The sequence below is a fragment of the Xiphias gladius genome, chromosome 5 (assembly GCF_016859285.1).
Source record: "Xiphias gladius isolate SHS-SW01 ecotype Sanya breed wild chromosome 5, ASM1685928v1, whole genome shotgun sequence".
In the NCBI taxonomy this organism is placed as follows: Eukaryota; Metazoa; Chordata; class Actinopteri; order Istiophoriformes; family Xiphiidae; genus Xiphias; species Xiphias gladius.
In genome coordinates, this window is record NC_053404.1 from 5,506,389 (window position 1) to 5,531,066 (window position 24,678).

Sequence of the window (24,678 nt, forward strand, 5' to 3'; positions counted from 1 at the left end):
ACTTTAAATGAGATCTTAGGAATATAGCAGAATATAATGAAAGTGAAGAGAATAGATATTTGGAAGGTCAGAGGTCAGGCAAACAACACACACAACCTTACGGGGGGGGGGTCATTATTTGCTCTCATGGCACAGAGCACCAGGCTATGTTGTCACATAAGATGCTTGGTGTTGTGTGTTTTGTAAAGCGCCTGTCTAACCTGCAGTTGCTGGCAGTTTTTTTTTTTTTTTTTGAAAGAATGAATAAACATCCAAGTCACATTTTCTTGTAAAGGTCAAAACATAACATAACATTAGCTGTGGGGAAGCTCGTTTGAGCCTGCAGGTGTGAGGGACAGCTATAATGTAATGTTATGTCCACTGGACAGACAGTTTTACTGATATCATGTAGCAAAATGCTGCAATATGGTAGGTTGTAGGCTTTAAAGCAATCAATAAATTTCTCTATTGATTTTCAAAACTCTTTGTGAACCCCTTCCTGTTGCCCAGCAATGCAAACGGCAGGCATTGTGGAGCCCAGGAACTATATTTTATGATAATTAAAACAGAAAAGCAAGATATAAAATTTGTTATTTATTGTGATGACATTTTTAATTTTATCACGCATTGTATTTGTTGTCAAGTGCCTGCAATATAAGCAGGATATAACACCCTACTTGTTCCTTAATTCTAATGGATTTAGGTGGTTCTCAGCCCCTATTTCATTACTTATACAGAGCATACAAATTGTGGGATATTATCTCTTACAATGGGGTTCACCTCCCTCCACCTCGGTAGAGCACTGTAAAAACTTTCACGTATTTATCAAATACTGTGCATGAGCTCGGTTAAATTGTGGAGGAGATGCTTTTCTTCTTCAGTTTTATTATATAATTTTGGTTTTGTTTTGTTGTGTGTGTTTTTATTTATTTATTTATTTATTTATTTTTTCTTTCTTTCTTTCCACATGGTATTGGGCTTATCAGATCATCAGTCACAGCAATAGCCTTCCAGCGGCTCCATGTGAGAAATTGCTGTCTTTCTTGATGGCTTTTTATTTTTTATTTATATTTTTTGCAAAAATCTGCAGGTAGTTTTGTCTACAATTACAGTAACCTAACATTGATCGAAAAAAATTGTGGAAAAGTTTGGACTAGAAGTATCACTTAGAAATTGTTAGTGAATAAACAATTCTGGTACAAAAAAGACATTCACGGGGCTTATAAGGAATTAAGGTAATACTGACAAAGCTATGATCATATTTATATTGAAACATTTGATGTGGATTTAATTTACACACAGCAAATTACTTATGGAATACCAGTAGCATTTGTACAGATTTTCCGGTTAAGTCTTAGATCTTCCTTAAATAAAAGATATTTTATTTAAGGAAGACTTTCCTATTAACCTATTATTTCAATATTTTTTACACTATACTTGTGCATTTTACATAATGGCTGTTATAGACTGTGATACAAAAGTCTCTCTCACACACACACACACACACACACACACACACACACACAGTCTTGCAGAAACAAAATGAAATTAACTTCCTCTGAAATGCGGTCATCACAGTGCAGACTCCCTGCCATGTTTTTTCTTTCAAATAGTTTTTTCTTTTTATCCTTCTGTACCCATCAAAACACACCAGCACATACTGCATCTAAAGAATTTTTTTAATTTTGAAATAAAATTTTTGTTCTAAGAATTTCTTTACATTTTTTTAGCCAGTGTAGGCCTTCAAAAATCAAACCTGGTCCAGTCATTGGTATTAATTTCTCATTAATACATAGTTTAGATCACTACAGTGTGTTTATGGGAAGCCCTTAATGTATATTCGGCACTTTAAACCTGGGCCAGTACTTATATTTTGGTATTTTGAGAGTTGATTCTGTTCCAAATTTCATCAGCTGCATAATTTGAGGTTGATTAAACCCTGGAGTATCTCTAGATCTCTCTATTGTAACACAGTAACCAATGCATTCACACTGATTGAAGTAATGTATGTTATGTGTGAATACTAGCTTCTGTGGTGAGTTTATGATGTGCTGAGTAGATTTCTTTTGAAACCATAAGTGGAAATGATTTTGGATTTGGGTGTTAGGAAGACAATGTGGGTCTTCTGCCGCGACTAGCATGAAGTAAACATGGTAGAAGACCAACATGCAGCAGAATTAAACACGAAAGTGAGTGAGTAATGCTGTGATAAGTGTTGATTTGTAGCTATTGAAGGATATCTTCCGAATTAAGTTATCACTCTAAATGTTTTTTTTTGTTTGTTTGTTTTTTTGGATAGAATTGTTGAAGTTTGTGTTTGACCTGTGGGTGTGTACTGGACAGCAGCTCTCGTAGAAAGTAAGACTGCTGAAAGCTCCATGCTGAAGTCAGTAAACCTATTCACTCAGTAATTTTCAATAATAGGGCTTTCTCAATAATTTGTCAATAATAAGGATTATATTATAATAGTGTAAGGTTAGGATTTAAATATATCTTTTAACCTTAGTAAATTAAGGCATTAATAATGAGACTAATAAAACTAATAACTATAATAATTGGGTGAAAATAATACTAATAAAACTAATTTGGTTTTACAACTTTAATGGTTTGGTTCCCAAAGTTTTAATAAACCCACTGTACACTACCTGCCAAATACCTAACACCAAACATAGAGGAGTATTTTGTAACTGAAGAACTAGATGTTCCCCTCAGGAGTTGGTGGAGACAAAAGCAGAGCTAATAGGAGAGTGAATATTGGACTTAGATAATAACTTAATAACTTAATATGTCAATGTTTAGAGCTTGTTCCACTGCCATCAAGTGGCCAAAAAATCGTTAATACCACTTTAAGGTTAGGGAAAGATTGTGGAAACTACGTACATGGTGGGCATACTACTTCCTGCATTTGCAATGATGTTGACATTGAAAATCATACACTGCAGTATTGATCAGTATAAACATAATTCCTAGGGATAATGGGCCTTAAATAGTTACTGGAACTGTGATAAAATGTGGAAATTCTGCAGCTTAAGTGTGCGATTTCCTAGTCTGACAGGTGGTATAGTGTATCCCCAGCCTCATGGTAATCTATCCCCTACTGTCTCTCTAATGTCCTGTAGGCTCAGGCTTCTCCCCTCCTGTTGGCCATCTTCCAGTCCTGCGACCCAGCCATGACCTAAATCATTTTCCTGCTGCCACTGACCAAGCCTTACCTCCAAGTAAGAACCAACAGCTCCCAGTCTTACTCTGGAGTCTCATCCCAACACCTTGGTTTGCTGTGTGTACATGGCATACTGCCATGTGATGTTACTTTCCAAACATATTCCATCTCCTCTTTGTTTGCCATCATCATGTCATTGACCCCCCTTGCGTACTCCTTTGGTTTTAGATGTACAGCTTTATACTGCTCTGTTAATGGTTGGTTTTGCACTCAGTATTCGATGGCTGGAGAGATTGCTGGTCCTCATCGACTCAGTAATGTAGATGTTGTGTCTGGTTCTCTAGATTTATACGTCAGCAGTTTATAACCCTCAAAAATACACCTATCAACACTTCTATCTGTTTAATCCATGCAAGTGGAACTGTGGAAATTATTCTTGGTGAACAACACCAGGGTGTAGAGACTGAAATGGCCTGGCCTGAAATCTTGACATCACAGTGAGAATACTGGTTTAGGTTTATATAGGTTAGGAATATAGGTTTGGTAATGCCATGCTTGTATAGGGACCAAAACCAAAACCAGGGTATACTGGCTACCAGCTAACCAGCCATTAGCCGAGTAGTCCAGTAGTGTGCCCATTAGCCCAGTAGTGTGTGGATGGCAGCACGTATTATCCTTCTTACATTTCTGTTTGTGTACAATGAAACAAATGTGATACAAAGGGTTAATTACTAAACTTTAGAGTTGTTGATAGGTGTATTTTTGTGCTGTGGACACACTAAGCTAGGCTACCCAGGTCCTGACTCAAGCAGTGTGCATAACATACAGACGTGAGAGTGGTATCCACTCTCCCATCTTATTCTTGGAAATAAAACAAATAAGTACATTTCCCAACTGTAGGTTGATAAACACACTCATGACACTGACAATTGGTTAAAATGTATATTTCCTAGCACTTAACTGTGGATGTCCCCATCCACATTTAAGGTGACTGTGGCTCAGGAGGTAGAGCAGGTCGTTCACTAACCGGAAGGTCGGTGTTTTGGTCGCCATCGCCTCCAGACTGCATGTCAAAGTGTCCTTGGGCAAGATAGTGTGTGTGTGTGTGTGTGTGTGTGTGTGTGTGTGTGTGTGTGTGTGTGTGTGTGTGTGTGTGTGTGTGTGTGTGTGTGTGTGTGTGTGTGTGTGTGTGTGTGTGTGTGTGTGGAAAGGGCTGTATGTATGGGAAAAAAAGTGCTGTAATGTGTGTGTGAATGGGTGAGAATGGCATGTAGTGTAAAGCGCTTTGAGTGGTTGATAAGACTAGAAAAGTGCTATATATGTGCAGTCCATTTACCATCAATTTTTTTTGGTGCCAGTACCTATCCAAGTTCTTTAATACTGGCTATCTGCCAATATTGAGGCCTATTTGATTCTTAAATTTAGCTGAATGTTGATTTAAATGTGTATCTGTCTAACTGAAATAACAGCTGTAGACTAATAAATTTGGCAAACTTTATTTTTCATGGGTTACTTGCCCCAAATGCCAAAGGTTATAAGCTTAAATTATTGATAAGAATGAAAGTTTAACTGGGAAACTGATGTGATGCAATCTGCCTGACAGAAGAAGGATTTGGATTTGCTGGAACTACAGAAACACAGCCAACTGGTGGTTATACAGTGATGTTACAGAGTGAAGCTTCTTCCCTTAAAAATTATTTTTGGCTCAGACAGTTGTGACACTGGCTGCAGAGAGCACTTTAACCAAAAGACATGATTGGAATTAACGTTAATTAGTGACACCTGATATGACCTGCCGCCAGCGACATCCGTCAGTTTTATTGGTGAAAGCATCGGTAAACTCTGGCTAAAAATGAGAAGCTGCTACTTGAATGTTTTGTATGCCCCACTTTGTGCACTTAGAGAGAGCCTGGCTAAACCATGTAATATTATTTTGCTAATCCAGGTTTCAGAACTCAGTCACTCACACAGTGCGTTCACTAATGAAAGTTCAATAACGAGAAGATCGGCATGTGATTGGCTTTATTTCAGCCAATACCAATCCATTAAAATGTGTCTGGATCAGGCACGTTGCCAATCCTTAGGATCGGCACAGGACATCTCTGCTCTGTCTCGACTATGCATTAACCTGCATTCTTTTGCAGCGTTTGTTTTGTGTATCCTTAGAAATTAACACTTGTGTTGAATATTTGGAGGCAGTATATCAGGATGTGCAGTGAGGTCAGCAGCAGACTCTAAACAAACGACAGCAACAACAGTGGAAAACTAAGAGCTTGATCCTGCTGCCCGTTCTGCTGCCGTGATCTTAACATGAATAATATTCTAATTTTCTTGAATGTTTCTTTGTTTATGCGGCATATGAAGTAGAGGAAAATATTCTTTTGCTGGCCAGAGATTATTCAGACCTGATCTACTCCCCAGAGATTTTCAAGCTTTTCAGAGATTTTCAGACTGTGAGGCACACCTCCCCAGGGAGGTGCAGGAGAGTTTCAAGAGGGGGGGACCAACACATTTAGTAGCAGCAGCAACAGAGGCTGTGACACACAGCTCATGGAGGCAATTAAGGTATTATTAAAAAAAAGTTTTTCTTCAGTATTCAAGTAATTCAGAGATAGTTGCAAACAGGAACACTAATAGAAAAATGCATTCTCTTAATGTTGCCAATTTTCCAAAATGTAAACAAATACAGGTTGAAAAAACGATAATTCATCGCAAAATAATCTACAGAATATAACCATTGTGAAGTTCATTGTTCCTTGACCTTCGCTATGTGGAGCCCAGTTGCAGTATGATTTGGTAAAGTACACTCCAGTAGATAAGCTATGTGTAGACACTCTTCAAGCATCCGATACCGTGGATTGGATCCACTTACAACACATAAACGCACACAATTCCATTTACATCTAGTGACACTCAACTGCACTTGTGTTTGAGCAGGAGAACAAAGCTTGATCATAATCAGCCTAATTTCTTTAGAAGGTGAGTGTCATTATTAGATCACACATCACCTAAAACCTGACCAAACCACCTTTAGCCTGATGAAATGGAGCAGGGTTACAAAGCCAAGATAGGAATACTAAGTTCCTAAATATGGAAAGGATTTGCAATAAGAGGTTTTTCTGTGTGTGTGTGTGTGTGTGTGTGTGTGTGTGTGTGTGTGTTCATGTGTGGGCAGGGCAGTCGTGACAGCCAGTAGAGGGTTTTTTTGTCCTCAGTGGGCAGTCTTCATCTTCCTCCTCCTCCCGAGTTAGAGCTGAGAAAAGCTGCTACAGCCCTTGTCTCACACATTCATACTATGGCCATTTACAAGCCAAATGACATCCTAATTGCAGGATATCAGACAGCCACAACAACAGCGTTCCAAATTCAGAGGGGTTCTTTAAACCTGTTTCTGCCCTCTAGAAACATTAAAAGAATTCAAATCTCCGCAAACCACTCAGGCAACAAAGGATAAAACGGGGTATAAAAGTTAGGCAAAAATTGTTGTCAGTGTAGAATCCTTCAAAACTGATAAATATAATCTAGTTATAAGTTATGACAAGTTATAAGGCATAAACAAGCGTTGATTTTACATGAAAATACAAATGTAAACAGTACTACTATTATAGTATTAGTGCTAGGACTCATACTAACTCAGTGCTATTACTACTAGAAGTATTATTATTATTTATTATTATTATTATTATTATTATTAATTAATTTATTTATTTATTTTTTTTTTAGTGCTGCTTTTAGTAATAGTACAACTGTTTCTTGTAGAAGTCAGTTTGTTGTAAGAGTCTGTATGAAAATTACTGGGTTGAACCACACAATAATGTTACTTTTTATAAGTGAAACACAATGCTCAGCCCCCCTCTCCACCCTAATAATATTCATACAGTCCCTATGAATATTGAAGTAATTAGTGTGGGCATCTCGTGAATTGAGTTTATTTTCTTAAGAAACAGTTTGAATTGTTTTTTGTAATTGGAAAATATTTTCACCTGTTTTATTAAGAAATAAACATTTTAAAGCTGCTGTAATCGACATTTTAAAATAAGATTAGGTCAAACTACTATGTCTAATGTGAAATAATGATGAAATGGTGATTGTCATAGTGATGAAACCCTAGAGAATCAACTGCAGTTCCTCTCAGCTCTATAGATATTAGTGTCTTTAGCTTCATTGTTTTATTTGACAGCCCACAACTTTACTGTTTATTTCCATCTCTCATCAACCTGGTTTCCAACACCAGCAGGCAGCTGTTTTCAATGAAAAAACTTTGATAAACCCACTGTGGACTACCTACTCAGCACCAAACAGCAGACAGACACAGGCTTACTGGTGAACATAGTTGAGAATCTAGCAGCTAAAGAGCCAGATATTTTTCTCAGGAGTTGGTGGAGCCATGTATGTTCCAAAAGGGTATGAATATTGGATTTAGGCTCATCAGATGGACACAAACTTAACTCAGAATGAATGCTAATGTTTGTCTGTGTCTGATGCCGAAAAAGGCAACTCTTAGCTAAAAGTTTGCCAAATCAACTCTAAGTTGTCAGTGTTGTGTTTATAACTTGTTTCAATGCCTCCAAGTGGCCAAAAAAATCAGATAATTCAGTTAAAGGACTCAGTTACAAACAAAAATGACTAAAGGTTTTTTTTGTATTCTGATTTTTATCTTTTTCTTCTCAAGGAGAAGTCTTTCAATATCAATGTGCAGTTTTAACAAGTGGTGGAAAACAGTGTTTTGTTTTTGTCTTTTTGGTTTGTTTGTTAACTGCATATTACTACATATTCATCAGTCATTTGCTCTGTAGGCTTGAATCCTACTACCAATCAACTTGTCAGAAAAGATCTGAAAGTCCTGGTGATCTCCAAGGCAAGCATCAGACCATGCATGTAGGGATTAGTTATCCACTCATTTTTTTTTATCACATATGTTAACAAAAGTAATGCAATGTGTTTCGTTGTGTGTATTATCAAAAAGAGTTTTAATTCTTGTTAGGAATTTTATTTTCACTAATCAGCTGAAAAAAAAAAGGACATTGACGAGTAGAAGGCAAAGTGAATATTGACTGACAACAAGGAAAATAGGTTTTGGCCAATACCAACAAGTTCGAAATTGTTCTGAGCTTCTTTTCATTTGTCACTTAAGGTTAATGACATTTAGGAGAAGTTTTGTTTACATCCAGCTAACTGAAATGTAATTCACACAAAGCACATTCTCAACAGTGGCACAGAAAGGTAGCTAATAACTTTTCTCTATTTCTCCCCCACCGCTCTGTTGCCACAGACTGGGAAGCTCGTATCGACAGCCACGGCAGAGTTTTCTATGTGGATCATGTCAACCGGACAACAACCTGGCAGAGACCGAGCCACAGCGGCAAGTGTAACAACGGCATTCCCCGCTCAGGATCCAATCAGCAGATGGAACAACTCAACAGGAGGTCAGACTGAGGCTAGAGAGAGATCTCCAACTGTAATGAATATCAGACGTTTGTGTAACACCTATATTCTCATCAAATTATAACAGAGAAAATTTACTGGAGCATGAATCACAACGTACCGATTCTTCATCTCGTGTAAATGAGAAGCATAGATTTAGTGAAATAACAAGGACGTTTCATAATAAAAAATGACATCTTGTTTTAATGAGAAGTTAGTTATAAAGTATAATTTAGTAGCATTAATTTCTATCATGATAAATATTGTTATAACATGAATAGGATATTGTTTCTCCAAATATTCCTTAATGGTATCAGCAATACGCCTGCTTTAAAAATAACATAAAATAAAATAAATCACCAACTATTTTTGCTTTTAAAATGCTAAACTGTTGAATGTTGATTGTGAATGTTCTATTTCAGAATGACATATCAAAATGCCTTATTATATCATTCAGTGTTCATCTAAATACTGTGTGTGTGTCTGTGTATAAACACATAGACACACGTGTAGGGTATTGGTTTTGGTTGTGTTTTTTCAACGTAGAAATCTTTTTGAACTTTAAAAGTGCTGAAAAAAGGCAATGAGGAAGGAGGAAATATTGTATAAGAGACAGTGGATGGAAGTGACTAGTCATCCAGTACAGTATTAGTCTGATACAGGTACTATAGTGGAGTTAGGCTGACACCTGGTGACTGGAGATGGAATACAATCCAACAGCCTTTTGTTTGTGTAGCATGTCATGTGTAAATATTGTAAATGCAATGCAAATCCAAAAACTAAGCTGTTCAATATATTAAATGGTCATTTGAGTACAAAAGCAGTGGAATTTGTCTGTGAAAGGTGCAGGTACCCTACAAGAACGCAGTAGTGCTTCCCAAGCCAAAGAAATATACATGTTTAATCCTTCATTTTCCTTTAAGAGGATGACTTATTGTTTCTGCAGATACCAGAACATCCAGAGGACCATGGCCACAGAGGAGGAAGGAGGCAGTCAGAGGTTAGAGCGGAGCAGCAGTACAGAGACGGAGTCGGATTCTGCTCAGACAGGTACAGTACTGATCCTCCTCACACTTTAAAGTCACATCATCTGTACTTTTCATGCCAACTAATGAACACACAAGAGAGAATTCCCGTAGTGTTATAGATTTTGTTCTTGCTCATTTGTGGGACTGCTGACTTGTTTTAACTATTTAAGGCATAAATACTGCTTCAATTTTCTCATCCCTATCATTTACAACTCTATTTTCTGAACATTACTTTTTCTCACTGTAGTGTAATTTAGAAAAAATTAAATATTAGAATTATTATTTGTACACAGAGAGAGTAACTAATCTGTTCTGTCTGCAGGCCCCGCCTCCCCTGTCAATCACCAGAAGATCAGCCATCTCCTCCAATCGCCTGCTGTCAAGTTCATCACACACCCAGAATTCTTCACTGTGTTGCACAGTAACTATGTAAGTACTACGCGCACACACGCAAAGATATTGTACACACACACAGAGAACCTATGTACTGTATGTTGCGCTGAATTAGATCCGTGAGAACAAATAGTCATCTGCTGAAAGTACCGTATGGATGATGTAGATCGTAAGTGGACACTGAAGTCATGAAAAGTTAATGGATACATCTGGTGATATTCTATATTTATCTATTAACAACAAATCCCATGAAAAGACACAAATATATTTCTCATTCCTCTGTGTCATTGTGCACCATTGTTGTCCAAAAACATTTAAACACAAATCAATAAGTCACACTGTTGTTCTGGGTGACATGTTTCTCTATTACCATGAACACACACACTGAAGTTTATTGTGACTCAGTCCCAGGTAGACTGTCCTGCTGCGCCAAATACTTACTAAAGCACCAAATTTGGAATCAATCCGCCGCTGAAAGTAGTTCCCAACAAAGGCACTATTTCCTCCTGTTTGAGTAACATTTCAGAAAAACTACAGTGACCAGCTTTTGCAGGAGATTACTGAGTCTTTTTTAAAATGAAACTATTCGTGTGGTGCTTGTAAAGGTTTATCTCTTCACTAGGAGCCAACGGGCCCGGCGCTGACAAAACAGGCAGGGTAGGGAAGTCAAAATATTGAGACCTGTCTTTTTATGGGATTTGTTAGAATATGAAAGATATAGAATACTGCCAGCCGTATCCTTAAACATGAATTTATTAGTGTTTCATTGAAAGAGTTGAAGTAGTGAAATCTCAGATGTCACAGTATCAAAAACGAAATCCAAATAGAAGAGTCCAAATAGTCCTGCTTGCAAATACAGTACCATATGATAATATAACCTTTTACAACTGATAGATGCTTAAAGTAAATGCAGGCTAGACAATAAGAGACAACATTTACAGAACTAAAATAAAGTCTATCATGATAGAATAAAATAATAATAAAATGATGCAATGTAAGGGATGATGGAAGCACTTGATTTTCTGTTTCTGTTGGTTGGTTAAAAAATGCAGCAGTTTGATACTGTGCTGAACTAGCATGCAATAAATAGTTACAGCCATATCAAGAGTATTTACTCTGGTTAAATACAGAAATTTGTTCTGCAAAAAGACCTTGATAAGATAGCAAATTTTATATTCAATGTAACATTGAGGAAAGCGTCTGTTTTAGATACACCTTCCCATTCACATGCTCACAAATGCACCAAACAAATACCAAAATGAGATCAAAAAGCATTTACTGTCAGTGGTACAGTACTTAATTAACTTTTATAAATGTAAAAGTAAACTTGTACATGTTCTCCAGGCAGCCTACCGGATGTTCACCAGCAGCAGCTGTGTGAAACACATGATCCTGAAGGTGCGTCGCGATGCCAGGAACTTTGAGCGCTACCAACATAACCGGGACCTAGTGGTTTTCCTCAACAAGTTCGCAGACACACAGCTGGAGCTGCCAAGGGGCTGGGAGATCAAAACTGACCCCCAGGGCAAGGTATCACACTTTACATGTGGAGAATGACCTTGTAATGGATCTATTGGAGGGGATGGATGTTGATACCTGAGAGTCAGCAGTGCATCGTACTTGGAAGGCTAACAAAGTAAAATGAACCAAGGACAGAATACTTGACTGATACTCATGTTCAGCTGTTGGTGTTGTTTTAAGCTGCATAACGAGTGGAGAAGGTCAGCTGCAATAAGGCCCATAGTCTACAACAGTATGAAACCAGTAAATCCACACACACTCTCAAATGCAATGTACTGCATATGGTCTGTCATATTTTAGGTACAATAATGTAGGTTTTGTGCTATCCTTTTTAGACATGTTTTCTCAAATATGAACCAGAAAGTTATCTTTTTAATGTGGAAAGGTATTTTTAAAATCAATATTTTGCCTTACATACTGTAATTACAGGATGTCATTTCAATTCATATTTCGCCTAGTCTTTCTTTGTGGACCACAACAGTCGAGCAACAACCTTCATCGACCCTCGGATCCCACTGCAGAATGGCCCGCTACCTGGCCACCTCGCCCACAGACAACACCTACAGAGACTACGCAGCTACAGCGCTGGGGAGGTACATAAAAATCAATTCAATACTTTCAGTAGTCACAATTTGATTCCACATAGATTTCCCTTCCTAAAAGAAAAGTCTAGCATGACTAGGGTTTCTGCATATATCCTGTACTCCCTTACTTTTTGGAGTGTACAAAGTATATAAAAAAGCAGCACAGTTAATGTAGTTAGAGATGCAACTTGAAAAATTATTTTTAAAAAATATTTGCTGGTGCACATTTTACTCAATGTTTGAGTTTTGCAAGCCCCTAAAACATTTTAAACAATAAGGCTGCCGCTATTCTCAATTGTTTGTTGTCTCAATTGTTATTGAAGACAAAAGTGAAAAGACCAAAACCAACAACGTGTTAGTCTATCTTTCAATAATTTCAGACTTCCCTACCCTGTCTTTGGCTCTGTGCCACTCTGGTTCCTACTCTTTAAAAACAGCTCACAAATACATAGTTTCATTTTTGGAAAGGCTCAGTAATATCCTAAACCAGTTGGACGCTGTAGTTTTTAACAGCCATTATTTAAGGCACTTAAGCTGTTTTTTCTTGGACTCGTAACTCAGTCAAATCTGAACATAAATACATTATACACACATTAGATCCAGTGTTACTTACACTTTCAGAGGATGTCACTATCTCTGATGTCCATAACAAACATCCATAATTCCACTTAGAAATCATGTAAATCTAAAACTATAACTCCTAGAACCTACCTGAGAATCAGAAGATTTTTAAGTGTTCTTCAGTATCAAAGTAATCCAGCAAATATAAACTTAAATTAAAAAAAGGCTCACATTATATCCCACAGAGTAACTCACTGAATACATGGCTACCTTATACTTCCTGTTTACATCACCAAAATCATTATGGGGGTAGAGGAGAGGGAGAATACAGTATCACTTTGAAAATCCCCGGTTTAGACTGTGATTTTCTTTGAAAAACAGCTCTCTCTCAGTGAAAAGTGTGTCCTGTTCATGTTTGTTCTCAGGCCTCTGATGTGTCCAGGAGTCGTGGGGCCTCACTGATGGCCAGGCCAGGAAACAGTCTGGTAGCCGCCATACGAAGCCAGCATCACGCTGACTCACAACAACTGACCGCTCCATGTAGGCACTGTCACAACATCTCCTAATTAATTATTAATTATTAATCCACCAAGTTCAGTACATTGTTTTAACTAGTCTTTCTGATAACTTATTAGACTCTGGCTGTGTTAATGTCTGTCTGTCTCTCACCAGCTTACAATGACAAGATAGTAGCATTCCTTCGGCAGTCGAACATATTTGATATGTTGCAGGAGCGACAGCCCAGCCTGAGCAGAAACCATGCACTGAGGTATCCTTCTTTTTAAAAGATTGATTGCTTGTTCCATAGAAAAACACATTTAACTGAAGCTAATGTGATTCTTCCAGTCCAGTTTAGACAATAAAAAATTCACTTTTCTCACTACTTAATTTCCACCTTGTGTTTGCTGGGACTGTGTTTATTGCCGTATGGTTTTAAAAAGTGTTATATATGTGACGTGCATTATTATTCCTACTCCTCTCTGTCAGCCAGTGCAGTAATCATGAATCTATACGCACCTAATCAAATGGCTGCAGCTTGGCTGCAGCAACCTAAATGGATTTACTAAGTGTTGTAAGACTTTGTATGCTGTGTGATACGTCCCATTTATACCTGTAGTTTGGTTCATTTTGGTCTAGCTCAAGGAAAGAATTATCCATTGTCATCTTTTAGTTGTAAACTGTTTCTTTTTCCACACTGACTAAATATGAAAGAATCAAGATGTGGTAAATATGACATCATATGGACTGAAAAATAACTAATTTATCTGACAGCTTTGATGGTGTTATCCTGCATCATCAGTCTTGCTTTCAAACCACAAATGATCCACACCAGAGTCTGATTGGAAACAGATTAAGACCTACCAACATACTGAGTCTGGCGATGCCCTTAAGGAGCTTTTAAGGTATTGTGAGACCTACTGGACAGTTGGTTTGCTCTAGTCCAAATCGGTGGATGGGTTGGTAATCTTATTGCATTTTCCCTATGGGTCTGAAAAAAAATCAAGAAACTTGAAGTGCATCACATCACTCTTTCTCAGGAATGCATTTTTCACACTAAAACACACATTCAGACCTGGAGGTCGCTCAGTAGAACTACAGTCTGATCTGTTAGCCACTGAGCATTTTCACTGGAGCAACTTCCTGCCTGATTTATCCTGCCACTCTCGGATCAAACCAGCAACCTTCTGGTCCCGCTTCTCTAGCCTTTGGGTCACCATTGCCAAAATAAATAAATAAATAGGAAGCACTGAAGTCACCAGCATTTCATTTCTTAAGCACACTTAAGGGGGTTTTCCAAAATGCTGTTGCAAATGATTAGTGCCAGTCTAGAAGGGTTATGCTGCATTATAACATGGAAGAATAATCACCAGTATGATTTGACAATTCACACCCACAATAGAGTGCTTGTGCCTTCCAGTCTACTGGTAATAGAGGCTGTGAGGATGATTGATTGGAATGTTCAATTTTGGGAATTCTGACCATGAAATAACTTTAAATTTACTTTCATGAGTACGGTTACATCTTTCTTGGTGACAGAGCTCAAAAATTCAGACAGAGCGGGTCTCAGTACCCCAGATATTTACTTGTATGTACACGTGATTGAATTGGACTCTTGTTTTGCTGACTGTTCAGGGAGAAGATCCACTACATCCGAACAGAAGGTACCCAGGGGGTGGAAAAGCTGTCATGTGATGCAGACCTGGTCATCTTGTTAAGGTAAAGAACATCGTTGACTTCGAAACTAAACCCAGTACCAACCCAGCATCTAGTTTCTTTACGGCAATGTCCTCACAAATGACTGAAATCATACCTCTGACTTATGCTTGGACTCTTTGTAATGCAGTGAAATAATGTCTTCTCTGCTTTTCCGTCTCCTGTTCCTGCAGTTTATTTGAAGAGGAAATCATGTCTTATATTCCACCTCACCCCATCCACCCCGGCTTCAACTTCTCTCCTCGCTGTTCACCCGCCTCCTCACCACAGAACTCTCCTGGTAGGTCCTCCAGCCTGCCAATTACAGGCGTCTGGATTTCACTTTGCCTGACATGAAGCATGAAATATTCCTGTACTTGTTATTAATGTAATAGTTATTACTTGTTATTACAGAGAGGTGACAGATGTCAAGCACATAGTTCCATTAAAGCTAAACCATTTTCTTTAAATAGCCAGAGAGTGAATGAAAACATCTTATAACAGGGCTATAGGAATTCAATCAATGTTTTTGTCAAGTTGTAACACTGTCACCTCTGCTAACTACAGGAACTAGGAAGCTACTGTTAATTTTATAAAAAAACATAAAAGAATGAATCATTTTAAGTGATTAATCCATCCATCCATTTCCTACCACTTATCTAGGTCCAGTTTGCATTAATTCGATAAATGATATTAAAAATTATTGTTATACACTGAAAAATGTGATATAATGAAAAATAATTCTAGACTGTATTGCCCATACTTGTTTTACATCATATGTTCATACTTTGGCTTGTATGATTGTGAAACAGGTTTTAATTTGTATTCTATGTGATATTAAAAAGGTCTTTAACAGTCAATTTATATTAGTTATATTAAAAATAACTTAGTGAACCTGCAGAAACCCCTTAGTTTACGCTATAATAGCCATAATATTTGGCAATGCTGTCTGTATCGCAGCTGCCAGTTGTAGCAGTGTTGTCTACTGTCACCATCCTCTAATGTCACTACAATTTACCTTGTTGAGAATCACATTTTGGTTACATCGTAGAATAATGTATACTATGCATGCAGAGAACAGTAGGTTACTTCATAATTCATTACATGTTCATAACAGATTCAGTCAGTGGGTAGCTGGGACAGCAGAACTTAATGGTGGTAGTAATACAAGTTAGTGATTTTGAATTTTCCTGGATTGCAGATTTAGAGATTTTTGAAGTTTTCAGCCCCTGGTTCCAGACACATCCTTCGGCTACATATGTGTTTTATCTCCCTGTAATTGAAGCCACAGTGTTTGCAGTCACAGGAACCAGTGGGCAGATAGTTACCCACATATAAAAGTGAAGTGGGACAGCCATTCGATATACTTTCCAGCCCTGTTGGCATTAAAGATGCACACTAATCTAGCATGCTATCTGGATTCTGTTAGAAATACATATACACTAATGTACACGCACATAGAAACCCCATAACAGTAATCATTGCTGTTTGACAGAGTGGGGGGTGTGTGTGTGTGTGTGTGTGTGTGTGTTGGGGTATAGAAGTTATTGATGGAAGGTTCTATAAAGGGAAATTGGGTCACAGCAGGGAAGCCTGGCTTGTAATTGTGCTTCATTCATTAGTTGAGCTATTGTCTTTGTGGAAACCTGACCTGGAAAAACAGAGTGAGATGTTGTGAGCTCAGCTGAACTGATCCGCATCACTCTGTCTCACTGTAAGAAAGATCCATCATAGGTCAGTCCAGTTTTTAATTGCCTTTTGGAATATGAAAGAGCTGGGGGAATGGCATGCAACAATAGACCCTGACTAGACTCAAACCAAGGGCATCATGACTACATGGTCAGAGTCTTAAGACTCTTGGCAATCAGGACACCTAAGGAGGATTATTTTTTCCAGAACACTCAGAAAAAGACAATCCCATCCTTGTACAAAGCAGATTGAATGAGTCTTTGACCCAGAGGGTCTTTCTTCTATGTTAGAACGATACCATCCGGGGTTTGACTTATATGCAAGGAAAACGCATTAGTTAAAGCTGAAATTATCTCAAATTCATTCATTAGGATTGTAATTAATATGAAATATGTGGTCTATAATTTGGACTTTGAACTTTCATTCAACTGTCTGAGGGTCTAACAGTGTGTAATCATGCTATATCCAAAGATGGATTAGGTAAAATTACTCTGAGGAAGGCCTTATGCCAAAATGTTTCAGCAGATTTGTCATCCTATAGATTGTAAATATATTCACGTAAAAAAAAATCAATTAATAAGGTGATTCTTTTTGGTGTTTTTCAATTTGGATTACCTCCATTTTTCCTGACTTGTTGCTGGAGAATATAGACATAGACCGAATTACGTAATCTCCTCCCTTGCAGATCTTGTAAATGTGGCCCGCACTTTTATTTAAACTCAGCTAACCTGCTGTAACTCCTTGTCCTCAGAGTTCAGTTAGAAAAGGATTTTCCCAAAGTGTTCAATATGAAATAAATTAGATATTATGAAATAAATATATGAATAAATATGAACAAATTTTATAGTATAGTGTCATAAAATTTTAAAATTTTTAAAAATGTCACTCACCTCATTGGTATGAAATGTTTCATCCTGCTTTTATTTTTTTGAAGCGATCAACAACTTTGCTTGTTCTTTTGACTGGTTATTATTTCAAAATTAGTCAGAATTATTAAACTGCCTATCACAAATAGCACAGTCGTGCTCTTGATCGATGGACAAAAGCTTTGTGATGAAATACGGCATTATGAAAAAGAAGAAAAAATGTTAGTAGTTTAAAATTTTTTATCAGTTTATTTATAAAAGTTTATTTTATTGCTTTACAAATTTACCATGGTTATAATGTATAATTTGTCTATTTATTCATGTGATTGTTTATTTCATAACATATTTTTTATTTATATAATGAACACATTTGGGCTTCATAATTTCTGTGTCTAGCTGTAATGCAGCTGCTAAACTTATAGCAAAATTAAAAACTCATCAACGTATTGCACACATTGGTGATCCTTGTCAGCAAAGTTTTATTAACATTTAACATTTGAAATATTTTGTCTCATATTAAACCTGCAGTGTTTTTATATTAACTTCTCTTTTAATTTTTCTTCTTCTGTTTTATATTTTCTTGTCCTTTCTTTATGTGTTCTTTTCTGTTCTGTCTGTGTGTGTAGGCTTGCAGAGGTCCAGGGCTCCAGCTCCTTACCGCAGAGACTTTGAAGCCAAACTAAGAAACTTCTACAGGAAATTAGAAGCCAAGGGCTATGGCCAAGGACCAGGGAAGATCAAGTAAGACTGGTTGCAAATTACATAAATGAAACAACTTATTGTACCATCAAAATAAAACTGAATGATCAGTAGCCCTAATATTGTATTATTATATGCTCTCATTCGATTACAGCAGTTACAGCAGATATAATAGTAAGTTATTTAAGTATTTCTAAAAAACAAGTAGTTCCGGTGTAATGTGTGATCTGTCATGGGTGTTGTAGGTTGCTGATCAGGAGAGAACATCTGCTGGAAGGAACCTTTAACCAGGTGATGGCGTACTCCCGCAAAGAGCTGCAGAGGAACAAACTCTACGTCACCTTCCTGGGGGAGGAGGGGTGAGATACACACACAGACACACCAGCAAATGCGTGCACACATACACATGACCAGTGATGTTATGTGTATGTGGGCACATGTTTGGTCTTTTACCAGTATGCATGATTTATATGCTGTAGGTGTAATAGTATTTCAGATTTTTTGTGTCCATAAAGCAACGGTGAGTTCACTTTTAGTGATGAACAAACAAAGAAAAACTCAACTTACTCAACACTGTAGTTCCACTCAGCTATTTGGACTGATTCAGCTCATTGTTTTGTTTTTCAGTGAAAAGGTTCTTATAAAATCAATGAACAAAACAGAGCTGAAAAGTAGAGTGAATGTTGGACTTACATTCATGTGACTGTTGTGTTACAGCTTGTCTGCTGTGCCCAAGTGGCTGAAAGTTGCTGCTTTAAATTTTGTGTATCCAAAATATTATGTTCAATTAATGAAACTATTTTGTCAACTTTTGGCAGAGATGGTCAAATAGACCACTTTTTTTTTTTTTTTTTTAATAAGCCAAGAGAAGGTTATAGTATCAGTTTAATTGACCAAATATACCATGTACGTAATATGTAAAAATCCTTCCCCTCTATGTCCTCCTCTTGTCTCTTCAGGTTGGATTACAGTGGTCCATCCAGAGAGTTCTTTTTCCTCTTGTCTCAGGAATTGTTTAATCCGTACTACGGTCTGTTTGAATACTCAGCCAACGACACTTACACCGTTCAAATCAGCCCCATGTCAGCATTTGTTGAGAACCATCTGGAATGGTAGGCTGCACAATACCCACACACACTCACACACAATGAATCAGTGTTATATGAAACAATAAAATTACTGACCAGTGTATTGATGTTGATGATGATGATAAAAAAACTGTGTATCCCGGTTGTCTAATTTTTTTGCACAAAACAAAGATCCATACCCATTTCAATTATTGGCCCGGTGACCTTTGTTGTATCCTGTTACCCCATGTTTCTCACCTGTACATTCACTGTCACGCTATCCAAAAAGCAAAAATGCAATTAAAATAAACAAATGAATCTTTGAAAAATATGAAAGTTCATAGTGAATAAATTATAGGGATTTGCTTCTGATCTGATATTAACCATTTTTCCAGTTATCAGAATCATTATTTTGTCTGATCTGATTGCCAATTAAGTCAGTAAATTAAAAATGTGCTCCTTTTGGCTCTGATTCAGCCACCCCTCTCTGAAAGGTTTGGAAAGGTAACTGCTTGTAGTCTGGCTCAGAGTCCCGTCTGCAGCATTATCGGATTGGTTGTATGTCACAGGTGAAAAACCAATCAAACTGTACTCTGTACATGCCATGATAGAGTTGAAATTCCTTATTGATTGGAGGTGACAATATCATTACTTTTATGTGATAGAATGAGTTTTGTGTAGCTGCTTGCTCTCTGTTAAAGAGATTAAACCACTTGATGATCCTACCATTTGAAGAATTGCAGATTCTTATTTATTACAGTGTACCCTCAATTACAAGCGAGATTGGAATATTTATTACTTAATATATAAATGTAATGGATGATGGAACTGTACTGATTGCAGATTAAGCCTTTAATATATGTTGTGTTAGACGGATTAAAGTCCCATTAAAGTTATTTTTCCTTAGGGTTGAATGTTGATGCGTTTTGTTGGACAGACTGATATTGGTCTGTGAGAGAGAGGCAAAATGGACATGTTAGTGTCTAAGTTTTAGTTTACTGATTTCTTGCAAATTTTCGTGTGTTTGTGTGTCCAGGTTCCGTTTCAGTGGTCGTATCCTGGGCCTGGCTTTGATCCACCAGTACCTGCTGGATGCTTTCTTCACCAGACCATTCTACAAGGCCTTGCTCAGACTGTCAGTACACACACACCCCAACATTTATCATGTGTCATTTACTTCTTCACTTTCATTTCAGAGGTAAACACAATAGAAGAAAACGTATGAATTCCGAAACACTAAATGTAATTGCTGTGTGTGTAGACTTTGTTTTCCTATAGACATTCTTGCACAAAGAGGTGCATATACACAGTATTCACATGAAAACTCTGCTGAAATCTTAATCTTAGTGTATAGTTTTGAAGTGGTATATTAGTAAAACACATGCTTAAAATTCTATTATTTGTTCACAGCAAGCAGAAGTCCTAGATAACACCGTTTTTAAAAAAAAAAAAAAGACTGATCATACATCTGCAACTTGAATCATTTACCTTTTCGGATTCCGGAACAAGTTTGGATGAATCCGATAACTATGCAGGCATGATTTGTTTGTGTTTGCGCCAATTGCAATGCTGAAGCTTTTTGAATTTAGCCTCTGACTCGCCTTTCTGCACAGTAACAGTGGACGGGGTTCATGGGTATTGTAGTATTTCGACATTTGCCATACCAAGATTGAATTCGTTTTTCAACATGAAATTATCTTGGTCAAACACGTAGATTCCACTGCACAGGCTATAACTTACGGTTCCTCTTTTCTGAGTTATTTTTAATAAGTCTGACATGAAAGGGCTCCAGCTAACAGATTAGTAGAAAAGCATTTTATACCAGTGTGTTATATATACAGTAGCTTGGTTGGTTGCATGTGTGAGCCCTGTGTGTCTTATAGGCCAACAGACCTGTCTGATCTGGAGTATCTGGACGAGGAGTTCCACCAGTCTCTGCAGTGGATGAAAGACAACGACATCACAGACATCCTGGACCTCACCTTCACCGTCAATGAGGAAGTCTTTGGCCAGGTCAGCTTGTGTATGTGTGTGTATTCCATCAATAGCAAACATTCACTTTACTAATTTAATAACTTACCTTTAACTAGACCCTTCCTGTGTTGCTAGGTGACGGAGCGGGAGTTGAAGTCAGGTGGTTCCCACCTGCAGGTGACTGAGAAGAACAAGAAGGATTATATAGAGCGAATGGCCAAATGGAGGGTGGAGAGAGGAGTGGTGCAGCAGACTGAGGCACTGGTCAGAGGCTTTTACGAGGTAAACAACTCTGAGATGGTGAAAACACCATGAAGTGATTTTCAAAATCATAATCAGAAAAACTTTGTTGATCCCCGCATGGAAATTGTTTTGTTACAGTTGCTCAACATGCAGTTAGAAAAGAGGAAGTATAAAAGTAAAAACAGCTATATAAAAAGTAACAATAATAAATTCACAGTAAGTGAATAGAAAAATGTACAAATGCAAATGTGAAAAAAACACAGGTGGCAGCAGAGTGGACGATATCACAACCAGTTGCCAGGTTATTGGGGGGGGTTTTAAACAAAAACCAAGGTGGCATGTGAGAACTCCCTGGGTATGTAGTATGGCCACGGCTAACAGTTCAGTGTCTGAGCTGCAGAAACGTTCCTTTTACAGTAAAGTGACCATGGTGGCACCATCTGTTGTGAATAAAAACAGCACGCCCGACTCCTCTTTTCTTTCCGCTCTCAGATTTATTCATGGCTGCCGTCAATGGTAAGGATGAGATCCAGAGTATCTTCCTGTAACCATGTCTGAGAAACACAACACTATACTCACGGAAGTCCCTCCGATTCCTCACAAGAGCCGCTGGCTCGTCCACTTATTGTCCAGTGATCTCAAATTGCCCATGATGACATGAAGGGAGATGGAGCTTGAATCTCCTCTTCTGAATCAGTACATCTGCTGTCTGGACCCAGCTCTTTCATCTCTTCATTCCTCCTCTGCATCCTCTGTGTGTCCTTCTTGATTTCTGTGGGGATGTCCTTTGTTCTGGTTACCATGCCGGCTGGCTTCAGCACAGTAAGCTGGTCCCTACCAGCTTACTGTGCTTACCAGCTTACAATGGGACCTTGCAGTTGCTGTGCAATAATAGCGTTGCTGAATGAAAACACATAACACTACACTTACTACAAAGCTTCTCCTTGAGGGAAAAAAAACTCTTACTAGCATGTTTAGAGAGGGCACAGTTTAAAAAAAGTTACAAGTAAAAAATTTAACAATCTGACAGAAGAAAGCTAAAAAGTTTAAAAAATACAACAAAAACATTGGAAGGTAATGGGAAAACATTTTTTTTCTCATTCAGTAATACAACAATAAGATCATAGGCCTACTGTATCCAGCTGGAGGAAGCAGTATTTTAAACAAAACCCTACAAAATAAGACACAAGTGCTAAGTTATAATTCACAGTGAAACCCTTAAAGATTATGTCAACACCTCCAGAGTAACTGCTTTGAACTGTGAGGTAACTTAGTTCATTTAGGCTGCGATATGACTGTGAAAACATCATAATACACACATGCGTACACATGAAGGCAACCACACACTTAAGGCAACTGAAACATTTACCTGTCTTTGTTTTTCTCCATCCGAGGTGGTAGACTCCAGGCTGGTGTCCGTGTTCGATGCACGGGAGCTGGAGCTGGTTATCGCCGGGACAGTTGAGATCGACCTGAGTGATTGGAGGAGCAACACAGAGTACAGAGGAGGTGTGTTTGTGTTGGTGTCTGTGTTTGCGTGTGTATGCGTGTGTGTTTGTGTGGGTTTATTTTTTACTATAAACCAGAAGCCTACTATACTTCTGGAGTCCGACAGCTTTGTTTACATTAAAATGTTTAAATGGCTGTTTGAAGGTTAAGACTTGGTTTTAGGGTTAGGCATTCAGTTGTGATGGTTAAGATTAGGAGTAAGAGGCTAGGAAGAAAGATAAAAGACAGAAATACAAAGAAGTATAAATTTGTGTGTGTATGTCAAACTTTAATACAATCATTATACAAAGCTTCACTGTACATATATGTGAATGGTATGAACTCTTGATAAGAATGCAAATAAGCACATTTCCCAAAATGTTGAACTGTTCTTTCAGAAAAAAGTCACCTATTCATTGAGAGTTTCCTTTCAGCTTTCTAGTAAAGATGGAAATTGACCATAAAAATTATAGAAAACAAAATAATTAAGTACTGGTCTCCAGTATTGTGAACTAATCTACACAATACTGGACCCTGATAGATCAACAACAGCAACTTCTTTTTAATTCAAATTAATAAAATGTCTGAATTGAGTTTTTCCAGTTTAGATATTACAAACTATACTGATTGGATGCTTCAGTAGTAGTGAGTGAGGTAAAGGTTATAAGCTTTTATAGTTACATTTAATTACAAATTACATACAATTGTTTTATTACAAATGTATATAGAAATGGAGATGCTACACTTGTCTATGTAAAGCCCTTTACCTGAGTTGATTCTGATGTCACGTGTTAACTCCCTGACTCTAAGGTTACCACGACGGTCACATAGTGATGCGGTGGTTCTGGGCCGCCGTGGAGCGGTTCAACAATGAGCAGCGCCTACGCCTGCTGCAGTTTGTCACAGGGACATCCAGCGTGCCCTACGAAGGCTTCGCCGCCCTGCGGGGTTCCAATGGCCTCCGACGCTTCTGCATCGAGAAGTGGGGTAAAGTCACATCACTACCCAGGTATCTAACCTTTTTCTGCCTTCACTCATTATCTTGGCACGCTCACAGCACAAAACTCAAGTTCAGTCCACATGACCTGGAGTGTTTTGTGTATGTATGTTTGAATAAACCAATCACAAGGATAAGAAGGTAACGTTTTGCTGTTCTTAAAGGATAAGGCTAGTGATACCCTATATTTGACATATTGTCAACAAATCCTTAAAAAAAAAACAATAATAAACTGATCCATTGTTGTCAAAAAAACTATTAAAGACATCAGTGAGCCTCACCGTTGCACTGGGTGATATGTTCCTTTTATTACCATGATAACACAAACTGTAGTTTATTGTGACTCAATCCCAGATACACCTCAAAGCTACAGGAAATACTTGCTAGAGCACCAAATGTGGAATAATCTGCTGCTTAAAGTCACAAACAATAAATGCACAATTTTCTCCTGTTTGAGTCACGTTTTCTAAAAACTGCAGTGTCTGGCTGAAGGTTTTTAAAAAGTGAAAGTATGGCTTTGTGACCCATTTCTGAATGCTTTCAATGGGCTTGGAGCTGAGAGCTACAGGCAAGACAGGGAAGTCAAAAAGTATTGAGAGATGAACTAACAACTAGGTTTTGTTCTTTTCATGGGATTTGTGGACATAAAAAAACACAGAATCACACCAGCTTTATCCTTTCAACACCTGACAGTTTTTTAGTTGTCTTACAGTTGACCATTATTGCTCTTAACTGATTTATTGTAGAAACTAGCTGTTTATAAAAGTACATTTTGTTCTTATCTGAACCAAATACAACTGAGGCAGCATTTT

General features: G+C 37.7%; 1 protein-coding gene across 1 annotated transcript in view; it reads left to right on the forward strand.

Moving 5' to 3' along the window:
- Positions 1-24,678, forward strand: part of LOC120790036 (E3 ubiquitin-protein ligase HECW1) — a 77,498-nt gene that overhangs the window by 42,262 nt on the left and 10,558 nt on the right. The window contains exons 11-28 of the mRNA XM_040127288.1: positions 3,099-3,197; positions 8,412-8,565; positions 9,510-9,613; positions 9,914-10,020; positions 11,329-11,514; positions 11,964-12,098; positions 13,076-13,190; positions 13,323-13,419; positions 14,784-14,867; positions 15,038-15,144; positions 18,025-18,139; positions 18,343-18,456; positions 19,057-19,209; positions 20,201-20,299; positions 21,048-21,177; positions 21,274-21,420; positions 22,776-22,890; positions 23,680-23,878. Of these exons, the coding sequence (XP_039983222.1) occupies positions 3,099-3,197; positions 8,412-8,565; positions 9,510-9,613; positions 9,914-10,020; positions 11,329-11,514; positions 11,964-12,098; positions 13,076-13,190; positions 13,323-13,419; positions 14,784-14,867; positions 15,038-15,144; positions 18,025-18,139; positions 18,343-18,456; positions 19,057-19,209; positions 20,201-20,299; positions 21,048-21,177; positions 21,274-21,420; positions 22,776-22,890; positions 23,680-23,878 (2,260 nt within the window). The remainder of the gene's footprint in view (positions 1-3,098; positions 3,198-8,411; positions 8,566-9,509; positions 9,614-9,913; positions 10,021-11,328; positions 11,515-11,963; positions 12,099-13,075; positions 13,191-13,322; positions 13,420-14,783; positions 14,868-15,037; positions 15,145-18,024; positions 18,140-18,342; positions 18,457-19,056; positions 19,210-20,200; positions 20,300-21,047; positions 21,178-21,273; positions 21,421-22,775; positions 22,891-23,679; positions 23,879-24,678) is intronic.